This window comes from Bombyx mori, chromosome 19, assembly GCF_030269925.1.
Source record: "Bombyx mori chromosome 19, ASM3026992v2".
Lineage (NCBI taxonomy): Eukaryota > Metazoa > Arthropoda > Insecta > Lepidoptera > Bombycidae > Bombyx > Bombyx mori.
The window spans coordinates 14,661,306-14,688,707 of NC_085125.1; the positions used below are offsets into that span (position 1 = coordinate 14,661,306).

Sequence of the window (27,402 nt, forward strand, 5' to 3'; positions counted from 1 at the left end):
CTACTCCTACACATACACCTCAATATACCACCCGGTCAGGTCGCAGAGTCCACTTCTCCAAACCTTTCGACCTATGATAATTTTTCTCTTTTTCTGCGGATTCTCCTTCTCCGTAGGGGGGTGGTGTGGCGTTTTATTATGCGTAAGCCGGAACGCACGAGATGTGGGAAAAAGGAGATAGTCTGTGCCACAATACCTTTTTTACCGCCAAATATGAAAAACATAAAAATAATTTATAATGAGTTAAATAACTAATTTAATGTAATTACTTTATGCCGCTACAACAATAAAATTAATATTGTTCCAACTGTGGTGTTAATTACATAAAACACAACCAGGCGAAATAAAGAAGGGACTCTATATGAGCTCCCTCAGGTACATTTTTTTCTATGGCTACTGCTATTTACGACTTACATACTAAATCTTTCTAAAACGTCAGACGTCAAAGCAAAGCTTTCAATTTTACTTTTGACATTACTCCCTGACGTTTTACGTTAAAAATTTGTGAAACGAATGATGGGGGTGTCACTGTCGTGTAGAAGAATCTGAATTTGTGTTCACCGTGATATTTGAGATGTTTAAAATAGTATTTAGAAGTTAAAGTGTGCTATACTACTGCATGATTAAGCTCATATAAAATGGCTACCCAGCCTAATGATTATACCGAATTCCCTACGGAGATCATTCTGAAACCTCTGGCTCTGATAGGACTATCTGGACTTGATGCAGTTAACAATGCCGTTCACAAAGAAATCTGGGACGCATTCGCGAATAACCGACGCGCTGATCGCACGCCTGTGAGATTCAAATTACTTAACAATACGTTTGAGTTTCCAGTGGTAAAGCCTAAGAGAAATTCATACGAATGGTACATACCTAAAGGCATACTAAAAAAAAACTGGATACACAAGCGTGTATCGCTAATACCCGCTGTCATAGTCATTTTCTATGATATGGATTGGAATGATACACAGTGGAATGAGAAAATTATAGAATGTGCATCCAAAGTCCAGTCTATCCGTGCTGCAGTAGAGGGACATGCTACTCGTGTGGCTGTAGTAGTCATACAAAGTCGGCAATCTCCTCCTCCTTCTGAGTACATGCTTGGAGCCGAGCGTGCCCAGGCACTTTGTGCTGCTTGTGAGATCCAGTCTAAATCCTTGTTTGTGCTTCCTCATGGTGATCACTTAATGGGTTATATAGTCCGGTTAGAAAATGCATTTTATGATATTGCACAAAATTATTACCACCATGAAGCAAAAAACATTAAGCAGCACAGAGACCACCTCAATAAAACAACACATCAGTATCTCTTTGTCAGACATCAGTTCAAACTGGGCTATCTGAATGAGTTGAAGCAGGACATCAATACTGCACATAAGCATTATGTTCATGCTTACAACAACCTGCTGGAAACAAGAACAGTAGATACAAACCTGCATGAAGTTAGAACAGTTGCTGGCTATATTAACTACAAACTGTGCAAGATACTTTTTGCATTAAATTTGCCAAGAGATGCAATTTCACAATTAAAATCTCACATTGAGAAATACAAAAGTAGAGTTGGTTCTACTGACCTACTGTTTGAACATTATGCGTGGCTAGCTAGACAGTACAGTGCCTTTGGAGAACTTTTTGATGAAGCTATCAGGGCTGGTCTGCCAGCCATTCAATCTCAGCATCCTGGGTTTTACTACCAGCATGCAGCTCAGTTTACTGTAAAAAGAAGACAGGCTATGCGCTCTCTTTGTGCTGAAGCATTACAGTATCCACCTGCTCCAGATCCTTTAGATGGTATTCTAGAATATTATGGTCAGCGACCTTGGAGACCTGGTCGTTTAAGTGCAGATCCTCATGACCCTCAAAAAGAACAGGCAGCTATCTTAGCTCTACAATACAATGAAAGGATATTCAATCATTCTACAATCATCATCAGCTTCCTTGGCAGTGCTATCTCACAGTTTAAGTCATTTCACTCTCCTAGAATGAGGAAGCAACTAGTAGTTGAAATGGCAAATGAATATTTTTATTCTGCTGACTATGGGAAAGCACTAACTTTGCTGACTCACATGTTGTGGGATTACAGGAGAGAAAAATGGTGGTATTTAGCTTCACATGTCTTGAACAGAGCTCTGCAGTGTGCATACCTTGCAGCAAAAATACAAGACTATTTACAGCTGTCAATTGAAGCACTCTCTAAAAATATCCAGGTGCCAAACAATGATAAAGATAGGATATTCAGAAATATAATGTCTGTTATACATTTAAACATTCCAGCTCCTGAACCCGACCTGCCATCCTCTTCTCAAAGCAAAGCTGTGGAATTGTGGCAGTCCATGATCGAAAAAGAGCCTTTGCAGGTTGCTGTGGATATGGCCAACATCTCCAGTTTTTTGGAAATCAAACCTAAATTCAAACAGATGAAATATAGAATGGATGAGTTAATTGAAGTGGAACTGTATGTTAGGCTAACATATCCAGCTGTCCTAGAAGTAAAGAAGGTGTATTTGACAATATCAAGTCAATCTGAGACTATTGAGATCCCAGTAACTGATGATATTAATCAGACCATAACATTAGAAGGGAGCAAAGTGAAAAGGTTTTTGTGTCAGTTCAAACCTAATCCCAAGGATGTTGGATCAGATTTACAGATAAAATGTGTATCTTTTGTTCTTGATTCTGAAAGGAAAAGAAAAATTATATTGAATTTTAAAACTGATGACAAGAAGTCAGAGTCAATTATACATCCAGAATTGTTACACTTCATCATGAGCCCTAAATCTGACTATGAATTTGATTGCATTGTGCCTTTGAGAGTAGCTTCAGTAACATCAAGAGAGTGTAAATGGTCCATTGAAGTTACAAATTGTAGTCCTGCTCTACAGGGAGAATGGTTTCCAACCACTTTCACAGTAACAAACAATGAGGAAATTGCTGTATCTAGTACAAAGATAGCATTATCTTTATTAAGTTCACCTGAAAATCCTAACCCTGAGTCAGTAACAGATTTAAGTTTGAAGGAAGGTGAAGCTCAGTTACAACCTTTACATATTTCTGTGGGCAATGTTAACAGATCAGGAACTCACACTAATACATTCTACTTAAAAACAAACAGAACAGCCACAATAACAGTTCAAATTAGAATATCATACATCATAGACCTTCCTGCAATCAAGAAACTAGAGTGCATGAAAGATTTTACATGTAAAATAACTGTCATCAAACCTTTTGAAGTAACCAGTGCATTTGTTAGTACAGACTTTAGTCCTATTTCTAAATGCTTTGTTGATGACCCCTTTATTGTCATGCCACAAATTAAAATTTTAAGTCCTTGGGATCTTTTAATAATTGACACAGAATTAGAGGTGGTCGATTCATTTAAAAATACAGACAAAACTAAGCCTATATCCTGCATCAGAAATCTAGAAGTGGCAGAGAAAAACATAGCTTCAGATGCAATTTGTATTCAAGCTAAATACAATCCTAAAGATAATCCAACTCGAGTTGGTTTGTACAACATAACTTGGCGACGGAAATCTAATCTTCATGGGCTCTGTGTGATGAGCAGCACTGCTTTATCAGGACTGCCTATAGATCAATGTCCTGTCTCAGTGAAAGTAGACTACCCTGCTGTAATAGAACTACTAACATCAGTTCCACTCAAATGTATTTTAAAAGGAAACACAAACACTCCAATAAGACTCAGTCTTGTAGTGAAATGGACAGATGACTATATATTTTCTGGATACAAGAAACTATCAGTAATGGTCCCACCCAAGGGACAAGTAGAGCTAAAATATAATATCCGTCCCTTATTTGCTGGTAACACAATGCCCCCTAGAATTACTGCAACAGTCATAGGTGATAATTCAAGTCAGGATGCAGTCAGTGAAATGTTTGAAAAAGCTTTCCCTGAAACTATTTTCGTTGTGCCTAAGTACAATAATTAAATCAGAATGTAAATTGCAATTACAATGTTGAGTTAATAACTGTATATAATTGAACAAATTTTTAGATCTAATAAAGTTACCTTATAATTAAAAATAAATAAATTTTGTTATTTGTTATAAATGAGTTTTTATTCAGAAATATAAGTAACAAAATTATTTTCTTGTATGAAATATTTATTACTTTTTTTTGTAACAAATTAATCTTTGCGAAGTTCAAATTTCTCTTCTTGAATACCACTTGCAGTGATGATGAGAATGTAGATGGAGTCTCCAGTGTAAATGTCACGTTCTGCAGCACTGATGAACACATCCTTCAGAAGAGCAAGGGCCTTTTCCCTAGGCAAAGGAGCTTCTGTTACATTCTGCATATTCTTTAAGCCAATTTGATTGTCGAGGAGCGGTTGCAGCTGTGCAGCAGCGGAACCACCAGCGCGGAAGTTATGGCGCGCACAGTGTCCGATAGGGTCGTAACTATATACACATCCCTTACCGTCGCTGTCCAAACCCGCCAACACGTTGGATACGTAGTATGGGAAAAATCGTTTGTAATACAACATAGTTGAGAGCATCTGTGCGACTGCCGGAGTGGTCATAGATTTGTTATGCTCGTGTTCGTACATCTGCATCCTCGCTTGTAGAAGACGCGTCAAGGTTAATGTGTCACACCAGCAGCCAGTCGCTCCCAATACTGTACTCTCAGATAATTTGAACAGCTTTTTTTGGTCTCTGGTATATATGGAAAATCCAGTGCTGAGACGAGTGTCTGCTCCGATAACGGCATAATCATCGCCGGCGATGGCTACAATACTACCTCCGTTGTCCGCGTAGGGCTCGAAACGATGCTGTTTCGCACCAGGCACAGCATATTCAGGAAAGTTCTCGTTAACGCTCAACATTTTGTATGATTTTTATGGAAAAATTAGTTTTATTCGCTTCGAAATACTTCGAATCGAGTGACATGCACAAATTGTTTGATTTTTTTTCGAATTAAAATGACATTGACATTTGACGTATGATTTTTGTTTTAGGGATTTTATGACCTGATAACTAAGACCCTTAGGTCAATTCTTATTTTAATTTATATTCTTATTTTATGAAAAATGATAATATGGAGTGAAATGAAATGAAGATGATTAATTTGAGACATTAATCAACTAGGATGAAATTAAATGAAATGGGATGAGATGATATTGGATGTACTTTATTCTCAGTAAAGTGTGTTCTCAGTGTGGTCATTTAGTGCGATTTTTTCAGTGGACTTTCGGAGGATCCCGTGAAGTTATGTCCAGCGGATTTGTTTCATTTTCCCACATCTGTGCACTTTTACAGATATTAAACAATTAATAAACCACCGTTATTACACTTTTAAACTTGAAGAAACACTACATAGACAAAATAAAACAACACACACAACTTCACTCCTCGCGTTCCCGCCAAAAAATCTCTGATAATTAGAATGACAAAATTGAAGAAGACTATAAAATTGCGTCAGGTTTTTTTATTGCCTTTGTAGGCAGATGAGCATACGGCCCACCTGATGTTAAGGGGTCACCGTCGCTCATGATTTTTCCAAAAAACACTTTGGGATCTCTTCTGACTTTGCACCATTTTACTGCAACGATATGAGTTTCAACTCATATAATTGAATTAAATTTCGTAAAATATGCAAAATGGAATTAATAAAATATATATATAAAAAATTCAGTACCTAAATATACCTTATACGTATTAAAAATACCTTCCAATGGTAGGCAGCCACAATTGCAATTCCCATCGCTATTAGAATATTTATAGTCTATTCTATATATTCACAAGTCAATATATAAATTATAAAGGACAAATTACGCAACCGAATGGCAATAGAAACTGCCGAAGCGGTACTCGATATTCGATATTCGCTGCCAAATGGATGCATACATTTTGTTCCCACATCGGACATGTTAAAAATCTTTATCTCCGAAAACGTGTATGCTTTAAATAATAAAAACAAAAGTGAATACTGTGAATATGATTGTAATAATTGTCTAGAGATGGTTGAAGTTATGGGAGAGCTTGATTAAAAAATAATACTTTTTTTTTATTCTTTAAAATAAGTAAAAACTGCTTTGGGGCTTTTTTTTCAAAAAGCTTTTTTTTTTTTTTATTGCTTACATGGGTGGACGAGCTCACAGCCCACCTGGTGTTAAGTGGTTACTGGAGTCCATAGACATCTAAGACGTAAATGCGCCACCCACCTTGAGATATCAGTTCTAAGGTCTCAGTGTAGTTACAACGGCTGCCCCACCCTTCAAACCGAAACGCATTACTGCCTCACGGCAGAAATAGGCGGAGTGTTGGTATCCACCCGCGCGGACTCACAAGAGGTCCTACCACCAGTTATTGCGCAAATTATAATTTTGCGGGTTTCATTTTTATTACACGATGTTATTCCTTCACCGTGGAAGTCAATCGTGAACATTTAGGGGGGTTTTTGAAAAAAGTTGAGGGGAAATTCACACGGTCATCTGGTAGCACTGTAGGCAGCGGCTTGGCTCTGCCCCTGGCATTGCTAACGTCCATGAGCGACGGTAACCACTTACCATCAGATGGGCCGTATGCTCATCTGCCTACAAAGACAATAAAAAAAACCTAACGCAATTTCTAGTCTTCTTCAATTTTGTCATTCTATTTATCAGAGACTTTTTGGCGGGAAAACGAGAAGTGAAGTTGTGTGAATTTTTATCTAGTTTATTTAGTATTTCTTCAGGTTTTGTAATGTGTAATATTGGTGGCTTATCAACTGTTTAATATCTGTGAATGTGCACAAATGTGGTAAAATGAAACAAAGCCGCTGGACATAGTTTCTGGGGATCCACTAAAAAGGTCTCAGAAAAATAAGCGCCATTTTACTGAGGTTATTTCTCATCCTATGTCATCACATCTCATTTCATTTAATTTTATGTCAATTGATTAATGTTCCATATTAATAAACTTTATTTCATTTCACTGCATATTATCATTTTTCATAAAATAATACATAAAATATTAGGCATTATGGTAAGATACCTTTGTCTTTCCAGTTGGAAAACTAGAACTACTACTACTCACTTAATTGACTGACGTGTATTATTTACTATTGCAAAATAAATAAAATCACAATGTCTTCACTTACTGCTGTAATTCCAAAATTGTATCAAGAATACACAACGAAAACTCCTAAGAAGCTTAAAATAATTGATGCATACCTTTTCTATATTTTCCTTACTGCGGTCATACAATTCGGCTACTGTTGCCTTGTCGGCACTTTCCCATTTAATTCTTTCTTAAGTGGTTTTATATCTACAGTAAGCTGCTTTGTTCTTGGAGGTTAGTAGAAATAAAAAATATATTTCAAAAAGTGCCATACATGAATGATAACCGCATAACCTATTAATATTTTTACCCACAATAACTTCGCATTTGATTCTCCATCTAAAATTGCACATTTCATCCTGAGCCATTATATTACCTAAACTTGGGATTATTAATAATATAATCGTTATATTATGTCACTAATGGTCTCTGATCAATTAGTAGTTATAATTTGAAACTTTAAGGTACGGCGCTCTGTATGGATTATTCTTTAGTCTACCGAAAAAGATAACATAGTAACCACACTGTTTAGTGCATTTAATCGATGTTGCACGTTCTTTTTTATTACTACTCTTAGAAAAAAATATATCACATAATTGAATAATTATTATAATTAATATATTATAATACAGATTATAAAACTAATAACCAAAATGGGTGTTGCATTCACACTTGTACCTGAGACTAACTTCTATGCCTAATATAAGTTAAGTTGTTTGTTTGTTTCAAAAAAATAAACAATAAACCAAACTAAATAAACACTAACTAAAACCAAACTGCATAATTACTGATGGTAGGTTGTCTTGTGAGCCTACACTGGTAGGTCCCACCATGCTTCCTCTTTCAGCCTCAAAGCTGCCCCATACTCCGGTTGTAGGGTTAGACAACCATGAGTTTGTTCACTTTTCTAAAGTGAAAAAAAAGTAAATCTTTTAAGGGGCTTTGCATATTTTACTGTGTGTGCTAACAATAAGTTTTTATTTATTATTATACAAATGAATGACCTCTCGGCTCCTCTGCTATTACAACCCACCTAAAACGATCCCAAAAAACATTTAATTATTACATTATTACCTATATATAGGCCTAAGAAAACTATTAAGGAAGATCATTTCTGTCAAAACAATGATATTAATATAAACAATGTGGGAGTGTGCTATTCACTCCACTGTTTCAATTTATTTTTTATATGTATTTTTGTATAAAATTGTAAATGTATTTCTAAACTATTGCAGAAACTGAGTTCAGTCATTTTGTATGTGTTCATTTTTTAATTTGCCTAATAAATATGAACACTTCTTTTATTTCTTCCGAACATTAAATGTGTAAGCCTAATTGGGCGTCATTGATTTCGTGTTCCTAACTAATCTAAGACTAACTACAAGTTTCTCTATAACTTTACCAAAATAAGATAAACAAAGATTAGCCTGCGAAGTTTGGTTTGTAAGTATATTTTAATCACGTTTTAAGTTGAAATAAACGATTTGAATTTCTTCACAGTGTGCCTTCGGCTACAAGTTAATCCAGAAAACAAGAATGAGTTCCAAGGGCTGAGTGCAGAACGTGGCTTTGCAGATTTCATATTTGCACATCTGGTGTTGCATATTGTTGTTATCAATTTCATAGGATAAAATATAAACTGTTTCATATATTATCTCAATAAATTGCACTTAAGAACTACAATTTAGTTTTATTGACCCTTTACTAAAGGTTCACACATAATTATACTTGTAGAGATACTACTAATCAAACTATGCACCTATGATATCGATACTCTACCAGTGCAGTGGTAATTTTTTAATGCCTTTCTTGAACAAAGCAGGTGTATGGAGCCCAACCTTCCTAGGCTCTTCAAACCATTTATTAGACAATTAGATTTATCAATGTTCAATGTTGACAAAAAAAAAAAGTTTCAGTATAGCTACAATGGCTGCCCCATCCTTCAAACCGGGACGCATTACTGCTTCACGGCAGAAATAAGCAGGGTGGTGGTACCTAGCCGTGCGGACTCGTAAGACGTCCTACCACCAGTAAACCTGACAACAGAGGGAATCCCAAGTCGCGTGTAGTCGCTTTTTTCCTTGTCTTTGAGTGCCTTGCATAGATTATACACTTAATATATTCGAGGTGCCATGTCTTAACGTCACACAGAAGGTTAAGTATCGATGAGGATAAACGACCTTTCAAATGGTCTCCCAAAGTGATTCTAATCGTGAAATATAAATAAGTAGATTTGAATGACATTTAAAAAGAAAACTGGATCGTCGAAGGGCTTCTTGTTGGACAGACAATCAGGGTTGACATTAGGTTATTACAAAGAGAGTGGAAAGGAAATAAAACATAAAATAATTTTAAGTCTTATTATTTTATTTGACTAGTAATCAATAGACGTACAGTGTTCTGAAGCGGCCGGAACAGATACGGGAAACAACATCTTACATAACCACTAAGTACAAACTTTACGTTGCTTCGTCCCGGTACTGAACTCGCATTATTTCTTAAAATATATTTAAATTTACTTCTAAAAACAATTCATTTTAAAATTAATCTGGATACAAAGCATAACGAGAGTTATTAGGTACAGAAAGCGTTTAAATTTTACGTAAAAATATTGTAGTGCTATAAAGTGCAGAAATATTGAAAAACCAAATTAAGACAATATTTTAATATTTTTTTGAAAATTGCACAGGAAAACTGGACAAATTAATAATAATTGAAAACTGGATCAAACACAGGTGGTAACGTATTGGTAACGGGCGTGTATGAATATCGCGCAGCACTCCATACAACTCGAGGCGCTACAACAAGTCCAATCGGTACTGTCGCGACGTGTCGGCGCCGGACAGTCGACGACACAAGTTTACTTTACACAAATATTAAATGAGTACGTACTTTTCTGCATTCGTAGTCGTTTAAAACGTCTTCTGATTGCTCTACCATTTTATTTTATTAAATTTCATATATTTTTATATTCCTTTTATATTTAAATGTTTTAACGCTACTACAACAGTGATCATTATCTCCTTCAAAAATCTCGCATGTCACAAAAACGTCATATGCTAATTTAACTTTTTATGATACTCCTAACATTGCGCGTCAGCGTTCAAGTTATAAATTGAATCATTACTTAATTAAAGTTGCCGATTTTTTTTAAATTTCAATTTGTACATAAATGTTGCCAATATTGAAATATTACTTTTTCGAAACAGCGAGGACGGTTGAAATTTAATTTGCTTACTGACTCTACGGTAAATTTTCACACGAGACAGTAGATATACTAATCGACATACAAAAATACATTCGGAAGGGCGCTAGTGCAGGTGCACCGGACACGACCGCTGGGCACGCGAGCGCGCATTGTACTGGGGGCCGGGGGGTTGGGGCGGGGGGGCGAGTCAGCTGCGTGGTGGCGCCGCCTCGCCGCGCCGCTCGAGGTACCGCCTGCGCGCCGCCGCCACCAGCATCTCCTTCCTGCGTCTCAGGTTCTGTTCTCGTTCGGGCGCGTTTCTCGAGAATATAGCGCTGGTCGACCCGACGTCTAGACTGGAATCCGAACGTTATTATTTGACGACCTCCACTTTTCGTGAAGTAATAAATTAGTAAGTCTGCCTATTTTGTACCATTGGCACGAAGTTCCTTAGTGAAGATTGGGGTAGGATTCACTGAAATTATCATGTAACGAAAAAACACCAAACCTTTGGTTCTTGACTTAATCATAAACAAAAGCGACCTTTTAAATTCGGGTGCAGTTAGCGATGCATATTTAGTTGACTTCGGCTACACTGAAGTTATTTTCATTTTTATATTATTTTTAATTTGCTTAACTTTAGTGGATATAAATTTTCTATTAAATTCATTTATTATCGAAAATAATATGTGTTTTGTTTTCTTTTGTTTTAATCGTCTCAACGAAAACAAATGAAGAGCAAATAGTAGTTGTGCGCGTTCTGGCTGTTCGAGGCACAGGATGTCTTACACTGTCTCCATCTACATACATATATACATACATATACAGTAAGCGGTGTTTGTATATACGCCGCGTGTGTAGGAAACATAACTAGACGCATTACGTACTTGTCCAGGCCGGGCTCCGCGGCGGGGGGCGCAGGCTCCGGAGCGGGGGGCGCGGGCTCCGGGGCGGGGGGCGCCTCGAGGGGCGAGATCGGTCTTACTGTCGGTGCTTCTGTTCAATTCATTGCCATTTATTATTTAGTAACATTCAACTACAGGTGGTAGAGCGTCTTGCAAGCCTTCAAGGGTATGTATCACCGCCTTGGCGACAAGTCATGTCTTATTTTAATTTTCATTCTTATTTTTTATGAATAATGATAATATGGAGTGAAATGAAATGAAGATAATTAATTTGAGACATTAATCAACTGGGATGAAATTAAATGAAATGAGATGAAATATAATGTATGGGTTGGTACCTGCGGGCGGCTGCAGCCTGCCCTCGAGGATGTTGTCGAGCGTGAGGTGCGCGGAGCGGGTGAGCAGCAGGTCGGCGCGCAGGGCGGCGGGGTCAGCCTGCGGGAACATGCCCAGCACCTGCGCCACCATGGCGTCCAGCTGCGCGGCGGAGGGCCGGGCGCGGGTCACCTCCACGGAGAAGCTGGGCAGCCACGACACGTAGCGGGAGCCTGCAACACGTCATGCTCCACCAGTAACACTACCTACTGTTCAGTTACAGTTTTGACACATCTATGGAAGAGGAGCGATCAGTCAACTTTGCACAAAGCAACAAAAACTTGCAACGGAATGGAAACGTGGAATGCTCCATAAGTCGCTGACAGCACGCGGCGCCGCACAGTGTGCGTGCCGGCGCCGCACAGGGCACGGATTCTTTTCGTCCCAGTAGGCAATCGTTGAATTTATATAATACTGACACACGACAGATTGTATCTAAGTTTAAGTCATGACTGGCGACCCGCGCCGGCTTCGCTCGGGTCGATCAGGAGTCAGTTGAAACTACACTACAGTTAATAAAGCTTTGTATTACTTTTAATATCATTTGTAAATTTATTATTTGAAACAAGAAACAAGTTTGTACTGTTTGTCCCTACAGCCGTTCATTCCCTAGTCTACCTTCACGGGGATGAAATGTCCAGAAACTGTCGTACCGTCGAAGTGGAAGAGGTGGTTGTGCGGCGGGGTTGGGGGCGGGGGCGGGGGCGCGCCGTGTGCGAGGCCGCGGCGGCACGTGGGGCACGACGCGTCCTGCTGCACCCACTGGCATAGGCACGAGCTGCGCACAACACACCGCACTCACTCTACCGTCACTTTATCCTCATGCAATTTAAAACCCGACCATACATCTTAATATATATAAATTACGTGTCACGTTGTTTGTCCGCGATGGACGCCTAAACTACTGAACCGATTTTAACCTTTTTTTTTAAATATGTTTTTTTCAACTTAGACCACATGATGGTTTTTATTTCGATTTATGGTTGTGATATTTATTAATTAACAACAAAATGATTTCTGACGTGACGCCTTAAGTCAGTTTTTACAGACAGTTATAATACTGTCTGACATTAATATCTCATAGATGGCGCTGTGTTAAAAATACCAACGTTTCACATAAGCTACAATGTAACGGCATAAACACCACGTGTTGCTGAGGCTGATGAGATAAGTGAAATTTATTTCGTAGTAAACAGAATACAGTGAGAACCAATTGTTCTTACTTTGTTAATTTTGGGTATTAGCCGGCCACGTGTTATTTAGAAACAAAAACATTAGCCACAGCAACGTGTGGCCGGGTCTGCTAGTTAGAAATAAATTAAGAAACAGAGAAGGCTCTCCGCGGCAAAGGTTGATGCTCGCTCTCTTCTCGTCCCACCTATTTACTACAACATTACTGTGTCCCCTCTCTCCTCCCTGGTGAATTGCAGGAAGATGCATCATGGATGGATTTTTAGTAATATCATATATGGTACATGTATTTCGAAAAAAGTTGAAAAAACCGAAACTTCACAAGGATATTTATGTTCCAGAAAATAATGATTCCTTCGTTCTTCCAATATTTAGATTGTACTCACAGCAACTTACGAGCGCAATAGAATACCTTATTGCACCCGTGACCCGGTTCCGCAGGAGACGACCTCAATTACCGATATACCCCAGCTATTTGTCAACAAAATGACATACTTGTGGAAGAGATGAGAACAGGGCAGTTTCCTAGCTTCCTTCATCGGTTCCCAGCAGATTGCACAATTGTCTTGATTCTTTTCAACCTCCTCTTTGCTTGCCATTGGGTAACTGGAAAGAAAGGTTCATTTAAACCATATTTGTGAGTGTTCTGCCGCAGAATTGGACCCTCAGATCAGCCCTAGCAGCATTTTGAAAATTGAGTCGCGGAATAATCTAATCACCAGGAGTCCACAGAAGGACATAAGCTACCAACATTAGGACAAGCAGCTCGTATACAACCGGTCATCTTTGTTGAGAATGGGATCCGAATGGCGTCCGGTTAACTGCATCTAATACCAGTCACGGAGCAGCCAGAATAGCCCCTTGAGGCTACTCGCAGATAGGTAGATATACAAACGGTACCATTATCACATCATTCATGGTGACTATTAGGTATAAAAACCGCAAGCGATATCGTGCATATCATCATTAGCTCGCCGAAACTATTATAGTTATATATATATCTTTAGTATTACATCTATACTAATATTATAAAGAGGAAAGATTTGTTTGTTTGTTTCGAATAGGCTCCGAAACTACTGGACCGATTTGAAAAATTCTTTTTCCATTAGAAGCCGACATTGTCCCTGATGAACATAGGCTACTTTTTTTAATTTTTATTTTATTTTATTTTTTTGGTTTCATGTGTGTTTTAATTTTTCCGAAGCGAAGCGAGGGCGGGTCGCTAGTAACTATATATACTAGTGGCCGCCATGTAGTCGAAATTCAACTATAATTATTGATTTAAATTATAAGTTTCAACATTTTTATGATTCTATTGTCAAAGACTTCTATAATCACAGATTTCGCCAAGACTATACTATAGATAAATAATATTAAAAACAAACAATATTAATCTATTCTCAATTTGACCACAGACTTTAACAGTAAACAAAAGAGTATATATGCGTGTGTGTGTCAAATACATGGTGTTGTGTGTCATGTTTTTTTTTATTGATTCAATGTATTTTTTATGCACAATAAAAAAAATAGTATTCTGCACTCCTCTATATTCTCTATAAGTGTAGGTAATATCATACTCCTCCGTCCGTGCAAGTTTCGTAAAAAGGGGTACACATTTTTGCTACCCGTATTAATATATAGATATAATAAAAGAAACAAACTCATATGATCTGAAAGGCTATTTCGTGTTGACGTGAAGAACATTACACGCAGCACGTGACTTCTCCCTGCTATGCTATCTTCAAATTGACCAATAAAAAAATAGTTAATAGATAAACTCACAATCAATGATATTTATGATACTATTTATTGAATCGAGAATTTCCTTTTACCAACTTGAGATGCATTATTGTAAAAACCGTGATGACGTCACAGTACCGACAGCATAACAAACGAATAAAACAATAGAAATAAAAAAAATGTATTAGTCACAACACGATTTATTATTGCATTGTTATAATGTTTAAAACTCATTGCTTAAAGATTGTTTCATTATATGAGATATGCATAATTGGCTACATTTTTTACAGCCTTCATTGTTTGTGAATTCCTCAGCGCGCGTTCAAAATTAACATAAGCAATATAACCGAAGCTTACTCTATATAAAAAATGAGTATATGCGATACATCTTGTGCAGATCTGTACACCAGTGAGAAGATTATTCCTCAGAGTCGCCTTGCAAAAGCTCTGGCAAACTATACACTGGGTGTTAGGAGACCGCTTCCGAAAACGAAGACAGACAATAGTACTAATGACACCAATGATGATGAGACGGAAAAAAATTGATCATGATCGGAAAAAAAATCATATTTTTAAAACGTTTTATTAGCGTTATTTAAGCTCCATCATGTTAGTGCAGCTAAATGAAACGACAGTTTCATAAAAAATACATTACTTTACCAAAAAAACAACAACATTGAAACAATAAATCAAAAACTAAACTAAAAAATCAAAAATTTTTTAAATGTTTTTTCCCTTCCCGTCATCAAAGGTGTCATTAGTACTATCGCCTGTTTTCGTTTTCAGAAGAGGTCTACTAACAACCTAAAGTGGCCTAAAGGAAAGACGTCCGGTGCATTCGTGTGTAGCGATGCACCGGTGTTCGAATCTCAGGCGGGTACCAATTTTTCTAATGAAATACGTACTCAACAAATGTTCGCGATTGACTTCCACGGTGAAGGAATAACATCGTGTAATAAAAAACAAACCCGCATAATTATAATTTGCGTAATTACTGGTGGTAGAACCTCTTCTGAGTGCGCGCGGGTATTTGTATTTGTATTTGCCCTGCCTATTTGTATTTGTATTGGCCCTACCTATTTCTGCCGTGAAGCAGTAATGCGTTTCAGTTTGAAGGGCAGGGCAGCCGTTGTAACTATACTGAGATCTTAGAACGTATATCTCAAACTGCGTGGCGCATTTACGTTGTAGATGTCTATGGGCTCCAGTAACCACTTAACACCAGATGGGCTGTGAGCTCATCCACTCATCTAAGCAATAAAAAAAAACCCAGTATAAAAAGATAAATAGAGAAGGTCATTAAATAGCGGCCTCCCTTCCCTTATTGTCCTATTCAGCTGCACATTGTACTAGCTGACTGCACATGGCGCCTCTCACTCAGTCGAGTGGGTGCTGCTGATCTATTGGAGACCTAACTCGGGCTCACACAACAGTGCTGCTTGTTTCTTCTATCTGTGACTAGAATAATGTTCATTTCAATACGATGCAAGCTTATCTCCTGAGACACCGTGAGCTCATCTGCTATCTAATTTAACAACGCTTCAAGCCCGGGGGTCACGCGAGTTCTCACGTGACCTCCGGGACACGGTCTCGCCGGTGCGCACATCACTACTCAGAAGGAAAACCAACAAAATAATCAATACAATAACAAAATCAATAAGCACTTGTATTAGGTCACGTATAAAGAGTTAATGTTGTCACATTAATTGCTTAGTGATTATAGCACTAATAGCTTGAACCATAAAGTCTATAAGTATCGATATCGCTTACAAAATGTAATGACACGCGTTCGTTCATTACAATATGCATTACAATAATGTCCACTTCGATAAAGTGGCACGACACGAGAACCCTCTCATCGTGGCCGCCGGTAACTACATTCCCGATCCTGCGGACAGAATGGAAAGTGGTCGACGTCGCCCCAAACACGTCATTTCGGATCCTCTCGATCCACTAACGGTGCTTTTAGGTACCTCAAGCACTGGTCATCGTTCTCGTCGAACCCGTCGCTTGCGACGAAGGGCTCGACGAGTAAATTAACCCACAGACACAGCCCACTGAGTTTCTCGCCGGATCTTCTCAGTGGGTCGCGTTTCCGATCCGGTGTTAGATTCTGCCAAGCACAGCTCTTGCTAGGGCTCGTGTTAGCAACGTCGTCAGGTTTGGGCCCCGTGAGCTCACCTACTAGTTAAGGTTCCGCTGATATAGCATCTTAAGGCTATCAGCTTAGGTAGGAAAAAAAATTTGTATTAATTAGTAGTTCCACGGGCACAGCTTGTGGCGATGACCAGGTCGGAACCAGGTAGGTCTCTGTTTCAATGTCAATATATTAGGGCGACTCAATATGAGATCGCCGTATATGTAAGATTGTGGTACCCAAACTTGCGAGGGCACCATACGTCCTCCCACCGGTAGCATTAGGGAGCAATTCACACTTTTATTTTATCGATAATTATTTTAAAGACACCGGTCGCTATACTGGTGGTAGGACCTATTGTGAGTCCTCGCGGGTAGGTACCACCACCCTGCCTATTTCTGCCGTGAAGCAGTAATGTGTTTCGGTTTAAGGGTGGGGCAGCCGTTGTAACTATACTTGAGACCATGGAACTTATACCTCAAGGTGGGTGGCGCATTTACGTTGTGGATGTCTATGGGCTCCAGTAACCACTTAACACCAGGTGGGCTGTGAGCTCGTTCACCCATTTAAGCAATAAAAAAATAAAAATTAGATCGTGCGCCCGTTGCCGATGTGGTGGCAAGTTATACATTTGCAGTTAATAAGTAGGTAAACGAATAAGTTAATCAGTAACCCAGCGTTTGGGTAATGTACAACAAAATCCTACAAGATGTTCAGAGCCTACATATACATAGGTTTAAGAAAACTATTAAAGAACATCTGTGCAATAAAGCTTACTATAAAGTCAATGATTATCTAGAAGATTGCACAAAGTGGGAATGAGTTGCTCGCTCAGGGCATTTCAATAATGCAATAATTGTTACGTTATAATAATCATTGTAAAAATGAATATTTAAAAAAAATCTAATATTTAAAAAAAAAAAACATGCCCGCTGAGTTTCTTGCCAGTTCTTCTCAGGGCGGAGGCTGGTTTTGTGAATTGGCGGTAGTTCTTTTTGACGTTCAACAAGTGTGTACTTTCATTTATGTTGAATAAAATTTTTTTGGTTTGATATGATTTGATTTGTAAAACATGAAGGTCGTGAGGGACGCGGCAGGCCACGCCGCTAGCACACTGTAAGGGACTGGTTGAGAGGTGACGGTGACGTACTTGCGACTCATGTGGTCCGCGAGCGATGTGTAGAGGCGGTGCCTCCGCAGCCGCGCCTGCAGCTCGTGCAGCAGGTGGCGGAGCTGCATGAGCAGCACCAGCGACGCCATCGACACCAACATGTTGCTGTACACCACCATGTGGACCACGTGCATCAGCTCGAGCACAAGGGACGCCGACTGCAAACGGCGGCGCCATTAGTGTTGCCGGGTGTGGAGTGCTAGTGCAGTGAGGGTGCGCGGTGTCGGAGCTTACATCGAAGCCGAGGTGCGTGTAGTAGGCGAGCGCGCCGGCCGCGTCCGCGCCGCGCTGCTGCAGCACGTAGCGCGCGCCCACGTGCAGCACCGACATCAGCACCAGCAGGCACTGGAACAGACCCACACAGGGAACTTGGAACGCGCTTTTATTCCGGGTGGTAGGACCTCTTGTTAGTCCGCGCGGGTAGGTACCACCGCCCTGCCTATTTCTGCCGTGAAGCAGTAATGCGTTGCGGTTTGAAGGGTGGGGCAGCCGTTGTAACTATACTGAGATCTTAGAACTTATATCTCAAGGTGGGTGGCGCATTTACGTTGTAGATGTCCATGGGCTCCAGTAACCACTTAACACCAGGCGGGCTGTGAGCTCGTACACCCATCAAAGCAATAAAAAAAAACGCGCTACTCTCACTTCATTTCAATTAAGGTAACTTTTTTTTATTGCCCTTGTAGGCAGACGACCATATGTCCCACCTTATGGTGAGTGGTTACCGTCGCCCATGGACTTCAGCAATGCCAGGGGCAGAGACAAGCCGCTGCCTACCGCGAACGCATAACTACACCGTGTCTCGTGTACACCGACGCGGGTGAAACCCACTAATGCAGCTAAAATTACTTTCAATAGATGCAGATACTGCCCGCGCGTAGTTATAGAATAGACCTTCAGGATACCAACGATTGCGTAGGGAAAATAGGAAGAAAAATACAATATTTTTTAATTAATTAGTAAAGAAAGAGAGAGACAATAAACTATTCCACCCATTTATTTTTTTAACCAGTATAGATTATATTGTAACAAAAACAATTCGTGTTATGCATAGGTATAAGAAATTAGTGACATAGAAATGTGTTTTGTAAATTGTGTTTATTATCCTGATGCATCTCATATACTCATAGTCAGTCAGTTATCTAAGCACGCGACGTGTCGGCGCAAGCACGTCGCTCGAGATTACCTCTATCTGCTCTCTGTTGTCATCAGTACACTACGTGCTCATCATGCAGCCGGTATCTCCCCTGTCCGCAGACTCGTATACAACTTGTAATCGATATCCAAAAATAAAACTTACTTCAGCAGCCATAAACGCGAAAGTATCCTTTCCGGCGGGCAAGCCCCATGCGACTGCAACGCCCAATAAGGCAGTGGAGGCGGCCAGTATACCCAGGAGTAGACCGACCAGTCGAACATGCACCCAACGTGCTGTGTTGGGCGACGACGCTAGCTGAACAAAATATTCCCAAATTACAATTCGTCGTTGCAAATTTAAAATCTCCTATGTGTCATTTTGGGCCAAAATGATGTCATATATTATGAAAAAATCCTAAGTGTCGGTTTGTATTGTGTTGTAGATCGAAGTATCGTATGTGCTAAAAAAATATTTGCATATTTTTTTTCAGGAAGTAGTTTTATTAGATTTTCTCGAAAACTATATTTGTACGCGGGATAGGAGATTTCACGACGAATTATAATAATATGCTAGTTCCTACACACAGGAGCTGTAAGCAATTTGTTCAACTTTAAAACGGGATAACCTTGTATCGGATCGGAATCACGACCCACTGAGAAAATCCGGCGAGAAACTCAAAAGGCTATATCTATGGGCTGTGCCGTCGAACTCTTCGTCGTCATCGATAAGTTCGACGAGGATGGTGATCGGTGCTTGAGGATCCTTAAAGCACCGAGAGTGAATGCGGGAGATCCGACAAGACATGTTTCGGACGACGGCGGTTTTGCGTTGCTCCGTCTCGATCGGATAAGTCGCCGCTTTGTCGAAGTAGCGTTCCGACGCTTTCTTAAGATACTGTGGGCCACTCCCTCATATACACTTACACACAAATGGTACACATTTACATGGTACACATGTTAGTAGTATTTTCAGATTTTTAGTATATCTTTTAACGTGAGTTATCCTAGTTCTAGGATATTGTATTCTTTTGTATGGCCTAATAAAGGACTGATTGCTAGAAGAGTGAAGAAATATTATCGCAGTTTGCTGTTATGTTATCTTAAGTTAATCAAGTTTAGCTAACTTACATATTCAAATCGATCCTTGCACAGCTGCCCCATCAGGTGCAGGAAGCCGACGAGAGTAAACCAAGAACACCACAGCATCACCTCGTCCATGTACTGAACGTTGATTACTCCGAAGATGAAGATGAATTTGTAGAAGACATAGTTCCAGAACTTGTCCTTGACGCGCTGAGCCTCAGAGACCCGGAGCTGACCGAAGACGACGCGCTGGATCAGGAAACCGAAGACGGCGAGGAAGCAGTACGCTATGTTTATTAATGTCTGTCAACAAAATATGATTATATTATAACAATAAAAAAAATACGTTTGTTGGTACTTAGCTCCTCGTTACCGTCCTACTTATCGTAATCATAAACACTGTAAAAAGCTTCAACTGAACAAACAAAACTAGATATCTATTTTTCTCCTACCTACGCCGTTCGGTTTTCCTCCCGCTGTACAGGGAAGAAAGTCAAATTTTTCATACCGCTGTACAGGGATGAAAGTGTAACTTCTCCTCCCTGGGTACTGACAAGTGTGCATGCGCGTTAGTGTCTACGTCTGCTCTCACGCACTTAAAATTCTCCGCCATTGTTGTGCTCGGGTAATTTGCAATATTGTGTTTAGTGTAAAAGTGAAATAAACAAAAGGCAATAAAATTTAATAGTGAAGTATTAAACAAAGATGAGTTCATCAGTCAGTTCTTATTCAATTAGTAGTAGTTTATATAATTAAAAAAATAATAATTAAAAACTGTTAAATTGTTTTTTTTTTATGAGTATAGGTGGGCTCGGCCCCCACCAGGGCTTCGCCCCTGGTCCCCGGCTCGGTACTCTACGAACTTTCGGCCTGGTAGGAGAAAAAATAGTATGTGCACCGCGGGAAAAAGTAGGACATTTCCTTCAATTTTCTACCTTGGTGCACAATGTAGTATTTTATATATTTAAAGGTTAATTTAACAACATAGTCTGAAGATGGCGACTGAATTAAATGTGGGCTGTGTAATGTAGCCTCGTGTGCATTCAAAGAAATAGTTGCTGTTTTATTTCGGGCATACAATAAACATTGTGTGAATGTGTACGTACATGAATAGATCGTTCTCGGATTAGTATATTGTTTATATAAAACACGTTAAGTCTAGATTCATTCGTAATTGAAGCAGTCTGGTTCGGGTCGAGGTCGTTTACCCGACTCTGGATTTAACGAGAAACACGATTCTTTCATCAGTACTTACATTATCGACCATTCCAACTGAAGAGTATTTTGTGTACAATAAATGTTTGTTGAACGTGTTCTATGACATCCGATTCAAATTGATAGCTATTGTTTTAGCAATTCCACGATAACATCTGATGCGCGTTATAATAATACAATCGACATACAACAATAGGCGATTCTGTATTCAGTGATTATCACAATATAGCTTGTGCTTTAGTTTACACGGACACCTGAAGGGCACGAATAGTTTTTTTTGCTTGTTGTTGCCGCGGGGCAGCCACGCGTCCCGTTTTATGGGTCTCACGTCTTAATACAATACAATAGATAATAATCTAGACTTCGGTAACTTGTCTCAAGGTAGGCAGCGACTTTAGTGTTGTGATTTTTGTGAGCTCCGGAAATCAGTTGTAAGTATGATGGGTTGATGGCTCGTTTGATCATAAAGAGTAATAAAACCAGTGCTATCAATCATAACGTCGAGATGTGAAATGTAGACAATGCGACTTCTTTGCGAAATTCAAAAAGTTCAACCAAATTATTAAAGTCAATTTACGTAAAGAACAAAGGAGAGGTCACGTTTGAATGGAGGCATTGAAGGATTTGTTCGGATGAATGGCCGGCGCTAGAGCCTTGAAAGAGTTTATCATTGCACTTAGTATAAACGATTTCACGGCGGATTTCACAAAAAAAAAAAACTTTATTGTTAACAAATTTTAGGAGGTCCGTCACTTCGTTTCTAGACGACCTAGATTCATAGTTGACTCAGAAGACGTCCTACCACCAGTGAATATGTAATAAATAATAATATATATAAAAATTTAATCTGTTTTTAATAAGCGCTCGATAATGGTAAGTCCATGTTGCACAGTGCACGTGTTAATGATCAATCACAAATGGTGGGCTTTAGTTCGAGCGCGGGTGCACGTGCGCTGTGTCGAACCGGCAAGTGTTCAGTGAGCAGCGCTCCTAGCGGCATAGGTAGGCATACGTTCCAACTTCATACTTTGAGTTAACTTTTACGCTATCGAGACCGTTAAAAACTCGCACTAAGCACACAGTACTAGAGTGTAAGCTGCTGCAAATTTAACAGATCTCTCTTTCGACTCACTCAGTCGATTCAGCGACGGCGTACAACAATAGGGTTCCGAACTAAATAACCTGATCTTCCGCCAGAGTAAGTTAATTTAACAAAAAAATAGTAAATAAATAGTAGCTTTTTATACCTAACTTCGATTGTTGTACGGAAACATCCGTAATTAAACCGCAAAACCTTCATTGCTTTGAGGAATGTTGAAAATATAAGGTCAGTAGGTACATAAACGCGTGGAATATCGCTGGATTTAATCTAACCAATCCAAGGATCGTCAGCGCGACGAACGCGTTAAGCCTTGCGTTGCTTAACAGACACAGACACACAGGGATATTGAACCGCATTGTCACCGTGGAGAGCACGATGAGGACTGCCGACTTGACCTGGAGTAATGTCAAGGAGCAAGCGCAAGACAGGGTCAAGTGGAGACAGCTTGTGAAGGCCTTATGGACCAGCGGGGTACCCTAGGACCACAACAACAACATTGTCGCTTGCTATTAAAAAATATTTTTTGTCAGCGATCATTATTTTGGTTAAACCCTGGTACAACACCCAAGCTAACGAAACCTCAAACGAATACTTATTCCTAAAAAAGTCATGGTCACTCTTTGATGATCTAGTGCCGGTAAAATTCATTACAGCTTCTTATCAAATGGCACCAGAATCACTGCGGATGTGCACGGTGAAAAACTGGACACAATAATGGAGTAACTCGCAAACCTCCGGCCAGCTTTGGTTAACTCATACGGTACAACAGACGGTCTCTAAGCTACAAGAGCTATAGTTGGAACTTTTGCTTCATCAAACGTACTTAATAGACCTTTCGCCGACAGACCTCTACTCTTTCCAAAGTTTGGACAACTTCTTGACAGGTATATATAGGTAAGAAAGTACTCGAGGAGTACAAAATGCCTTTGAAGAGTTTATTAGGTTCCGTGCACCCCGAATTCTTCAATAAAGGTATTGAAAAATCACCACAGTATTAGTAGAGATGGATCAATACCATGTGTGCATACTTTGATCGATAAAAATAAAAAATATTAATAAAAAATATATTTTAACTTTCTGTATACAAAACGGCAATTTCGTAGGGCATGACCTAATATAAAACATCAGGGACCACCCATTAGCAGTAGCAGGCGCCTAAATCGACATGAAATCCACTTCGATAAAGCGGAGCGGCACGACATGAGAACCCTCTCATCGTGACTGACGGTAACTACATTCCCGATCCTGCAGACAGAATGGAAAGCAGTCGACGTCGCCCAAAACACGTCATTTTGGATCGTCCCGATCCACTAACGGTGCTTTTGTATCCCGATTGTAACTTATTGTTTCCAAACCGGTCACCTTCTCCTTCGAACCCGTCGCTTGCGACGAAGGGCTCGACGAGTAAATTAACCCACAGACACAGCCCACTGAGTTTCTCGCCGGATCTTCTCAGTGGGTCGCGTTTCCGATCCGGTAGTAGATTCTGCGAAGCACTGCTCTTGCTAGGGTTCGTGTTAGCAACGTCGTCAGGTTTGAGCACCGTGAACTCACCTACTAGTTAAGGTTACGCTGAAATAGCCTCTCAAGGCTATATCAGCTTACGTAGGAAAAAAAAAGACATGAAATGCATTATCATTGTATGGTTAGCACGTCCCTTATTTTGGCCCCAAATGACTTTTGTAGGCAGACGAGCGTACGGCCCACCTGATGGTAAGTGGTTACCGTCGCCCATGGACTTCAGCAATGCCAGGAGCAGAGCCAAGCCGCTGCCTACTGCCAATACTGCCTACTGACGTTCTCAGCAATGAAGTTGCGTTCAACCGCCTCTTTACTCTGCGTTGCAAATTTGACAAAATGAAGGATAATTTCGGTTCCATTATTATAATAAAATGTTGTATTTAAAATCACGCGTCTAATGCAGCTACTCGTATAGCTTTCAATCCTTATTAACATTTAAATAAAATTATATATCATCTTATCACTAACGAGGTTTTTTTTCCTACAAAACTAATGATAAATAAGTGGGTACTTATTAACTCTCACATCTATCGAAACTTGTTTCTACATTAACAAATTGTAGAAATCACTTTCTCCGCTTTCAATGAAGTAATATTATTATAACGTCGAGATATTTAAAAGTTATCCTTATGATACTGTCTCTGTGATTAAAAAATGAACCATCGCGGGAAGGCTGGCAGACGGGAAACGTTGATAATTTCTAATTGTCTAATAACATTTTTGAAGTATTTTTGCCGAATAGCGGAATCGTCACGTATATGTAGGTACACTAGGTCTAAATGACATCTTTCATATCTTTCAATCTTAGTACACTAATAGGTTATCTCTCGAGAGTCAAAAATGTTACCTTTTTTCGTTTTATATAAACCAAAACTACGCAATTTACGTCTTTATTATTCAATAAAAAAATTATCCGTAAACAGTATACATACTTTTATCAGTTTTATCAAGCTGGCTGAATAAAAACATAAGTATGCAATAATATCGTATGTCATTTATTATTCAGACACGTTCAATCGATATAATCAGCTGCTTAACCTATGCGTTTATTCAAATTTATTTCAGTGGGAAATATAAAATTACTTAATTATGTATTTTACATTGATGGAACAGGTTTGCGGGTTCAGTGAGAAGAAGAACCGTCAAACAATTTCATACACACAAACTTTCGAGAGTATTGGGAATTTTGTAGTTGATATTTCGAGCGGTGCTCAGTATCGGAGTTGTTTGGGAGATAAGACCGATTTGGATTTTGTTGAAGTAGGTAATAGAAGTGGCGCTTCTCGTCTGAACAAATACTTGTGTTACAAAACATAAGTTCTGCCTTATAGTCGGTACACACTACAACGATTTAACTGCACAGTTCGTTTGTGTAGTTTTATCGATAGTGTGGACGGAAATTGGCACAGACTTTTTGGTTGGTGCAAACGATCGGAGGCATGGAGTACTGCTCCCATTATTCGCTTTCGGATGGGTTATCGAATAGAATCAGCATTCAATTTCACTCAGAGCCGAAGAGGTTTGTCTAAAATCCTGGCATTACGGTTCATTCGCGCCCTCTTGGTGCACGGCAAAACTCGGTTGCTCAGCCTTTAAACTAACTACTTTATATTTATATTTTTAAATTCATTCCTATTATTAAAGCACTTACATTCATTTAAAAACTTTTTTAGTTCTCAAATTTTCAATTTAAATTAACGCTAATTTTTTTAACAAATTAAATTCAGCTTCGCTAGCTAAACTAGTTATATTTACTTTTTTTTTCAACCGAATTATTAATGGATAAATCAATCACTCCATTTAAGTCGTTTCATCAATTAAGAACAATAATCACAAATTAAGGATATTACGCTAATATAGAATAAAATCGTCAGAATCCTCATCAATGGTATATAAGCAGGTCGATATTAGTATGTTACTAATCAACTTAAAGTAGTAAAACACTACATTGGTGGTGGTAGGGCGTATTGTGGGCCATCTCTGGCGTACACCCAATACACGGTAGGCAGCGTGACGTGTTCTTTCGTGTGACGCTTCGATCTCATTACTGGTGGTAGTACCTCTTGTGAGTCCGCACGGGTAGGTACCACCGCCCTGCCTGTTTCTGCCGTGAAGCAGTAATGCGTTTCGATTTGAAGGGTGCGGCAGCCGTTGTAACTATACTGAGACCTTAGAACTTATATCTCAAGGTGGGTGGCATTTACGTTGTAGATGTATATGGGTTCCAGTAACCACTTAATACTAAGTGGGCTGTGAGCTCGACCACCCATCTAAGCAATATATGTAATGTAGTAATGTAAAGATAAAGTGCGTACTTGTTAATAATCCAGATAGATATGTATAAAAATTTACTGTTGTGTGATGAAATTTAGGAATATAATGTTATTTTTTTATCAAACCAAAGAACCGACGTCACTTCATGGCCTACTAGTTTCTTGAAATAGTTCCGCGTGTTTATTTTTAAATAGTAAACCTACGATTCTGAAGGTAATTAGGTTTATCAGTTCTTCGACTAAGAGTGTGCTTCAAGTGTTGCTTTCTAACAGAATGTGGCTACGTTTTTTGGTAGCTCCTTTTTCGTATTTTAACAAACAAAGTCTCTGTCGAAGTTATAATAATAAATGTCTCGACTTTTATTGACGCAAAGGGAATACCTACCTATTGCACTTTTTTTTTTTTGGAAACATATTTTTTTTCCTACCTATGCTGATACCCTTGAGAGGCTTCCCCCTAACGTTTGTAGGTGAGCTCACGGGGCTGAAACCGGAGATGCTAACACTGACTCTAGCAAGAGCAGTGCTTTGCAGAATCTACCACCGAACCGGAAACGCGACCCACTGAGAAGATCCGGCGAGAAACTCAGTGGGCTGTGTCTATGGGTTAATTCGCTCGTCGAGCCCTTCGTCGCAAGCGACGGGTTCGAAGAAGAAGGTGACCGGTTTGGAAACAATAAGTTACAATCGGGATTCGAAATTTTCGTTATCCTCTTTTTTCAAATTCGCGCGATGTAACCCATAATATTAATATCGTTTCTTGGAAACAATTCGCTTAGGCCCAGTATTTTTTTGTAAATAGCTTTAAATTAAATTAAATATTTTAATTCTCTACTTATCTTCCAGTTTCGCAGAACAGAGATGACCTTCGTAATACCAAAACAAATAAGAACTCAATTGAAATTTTAATCAAATATGTAAGCAAAGAAATTTCGGATAGTTAACACAATGTATAATTTTATTATTATTAGAGAGTTCAAATTTTATTTGTTGAAAGCCATTAAGATTATTTTGTTCATAAGCTACCTAATTAGTAACGGTACATCTTGAAGCATGAGTCATGTACAGCTAAAGTATTATAACGGTGTATTTAAATGAGCAAAACAGAATTACCTACATTCATGAACCACTGAGATATTGAAGCGCGCTGCTCAACTCTTTTATATTCGTATAACTTTCTAAATATATTTCTTCGTTCGCGATTTTTCAATGTTATCGTGTCAGAAGTAAGGACAGATAAGATCGTCGCTACAAACAGCATCACCGTCCCGAGGGTCCTCGTTTCGGGTCGTTTCCCTTCCACT

At 39.2% G+C, this 27,402-nt stretch overlaps 4 protein-coding genes across 4 annotated transcripts in view; 2 read left to right on the forward strand and 2 right to left on the reverse strand.

Moving 5' to 3' along the window:
* The first annotated feature begins 449 nt into the window (after positions 1 to 449).
* LOC101737445 (trafficking protein particle complex subunit 11) lies at positions 450 to 4,071 on the forward strand. Its single transcript, XM_004927335.5, has one exon. The coding sequence runs from the start codon at positions 639 to 641 to the stop codon at positions 3,948 to 3,950; it is 3,312 nt and encodes a 1,103-aa protein (XP_004927392.1). The 5' UTR covers positions 450 to 638; the 3' UTR covers positions 3,951 to 4,071.
* LOC100101166 (proteasome beta subunit) lies at positions 4,061 to 4,928 on the reverse strand. The gene is given in 1 exon segment (NM_001099622.1): positions 4,061 to 4,928. A coding segment is annotated over 1 exon segment (699 nt). The 5' UTR covers positions 4,847 to 4,928; the 3' UTR covers positions 4,061 to 4,147.
* Positions 4,929 to 6,967: 2,039 nt separating this feature from the next.
* On the forward strand, positions 6,968 to 8,744 carry LOC101737303 (dolichyl-diphosphooligosaccharide--protein glycosyltransferase subunit DAD1). The gene is made up of 2 exons (XM_004927334.5): positions 6,968 to 7,295; positions 8,562 to 8,744. Exons 1-2 carry the CDS (start codon positions 7,088 to 7,090, stop codon positions 8,690 to 8,692), a joined length of 339 nt encoding a protein of 112 aa, XP_004927391.1. The 5' UTR covers positions 6,968 to 7,087; the 3' UTR covers positions 8,693 to 8,744.
* A 663-nt stretch (positions 8,745 to 9,407) lies between these two features.
* LOC101737157 (E3 ubiquitin-protein ligase AMFR) overlaps positions 9,408 to 27,402 on the reverse strand; it is a 28,135-nt gene continuing 10,140 nt past the window's right edge. Inside the window, exons 2-10 of the mRNA XM_004927333.3 lie at positions 20,033 to 20,290; positions 19,068 to 19,220; positions 18,002 to 18,112; positions 17,747 to 17,925; positions 13,215 to 13,325; positions 12,182 to 12,306; positions 11,492 to 11,701; positions 11,136 to 11,244; positions 9,408 to 10,604 (exon numbers count right to left, since the gene is read on the reverse strand). Coding sequence (XP_004927390.2) covers positions 10,457 to 10,604; positions 11,136 to 11,244; positions 11,492 to 11,701; positions 12,182 to 12,306; positions 13,215 to 13,325; positions 17,747 to 17,925; positions 18,002 to 18,112; positions 19,068 to 19,220; positions 20,033 to 20,290 — 1,404 coding nt within the window. The 3' untranslated portion in view covers positions 9,408 to 10,456. The remainder of the gene's footprint in view (positions 10,605 to 11,135; positions 11,245 to 11,491; positions 11,702 to 12,181; positions 12,307 to 13,214; positions 13,326 to 17,746; positions 17,926 to 18,001; positions 18,113 to 19,067; positions 19,221 to 20,032; positions 20,291 to 27,402) is intronic.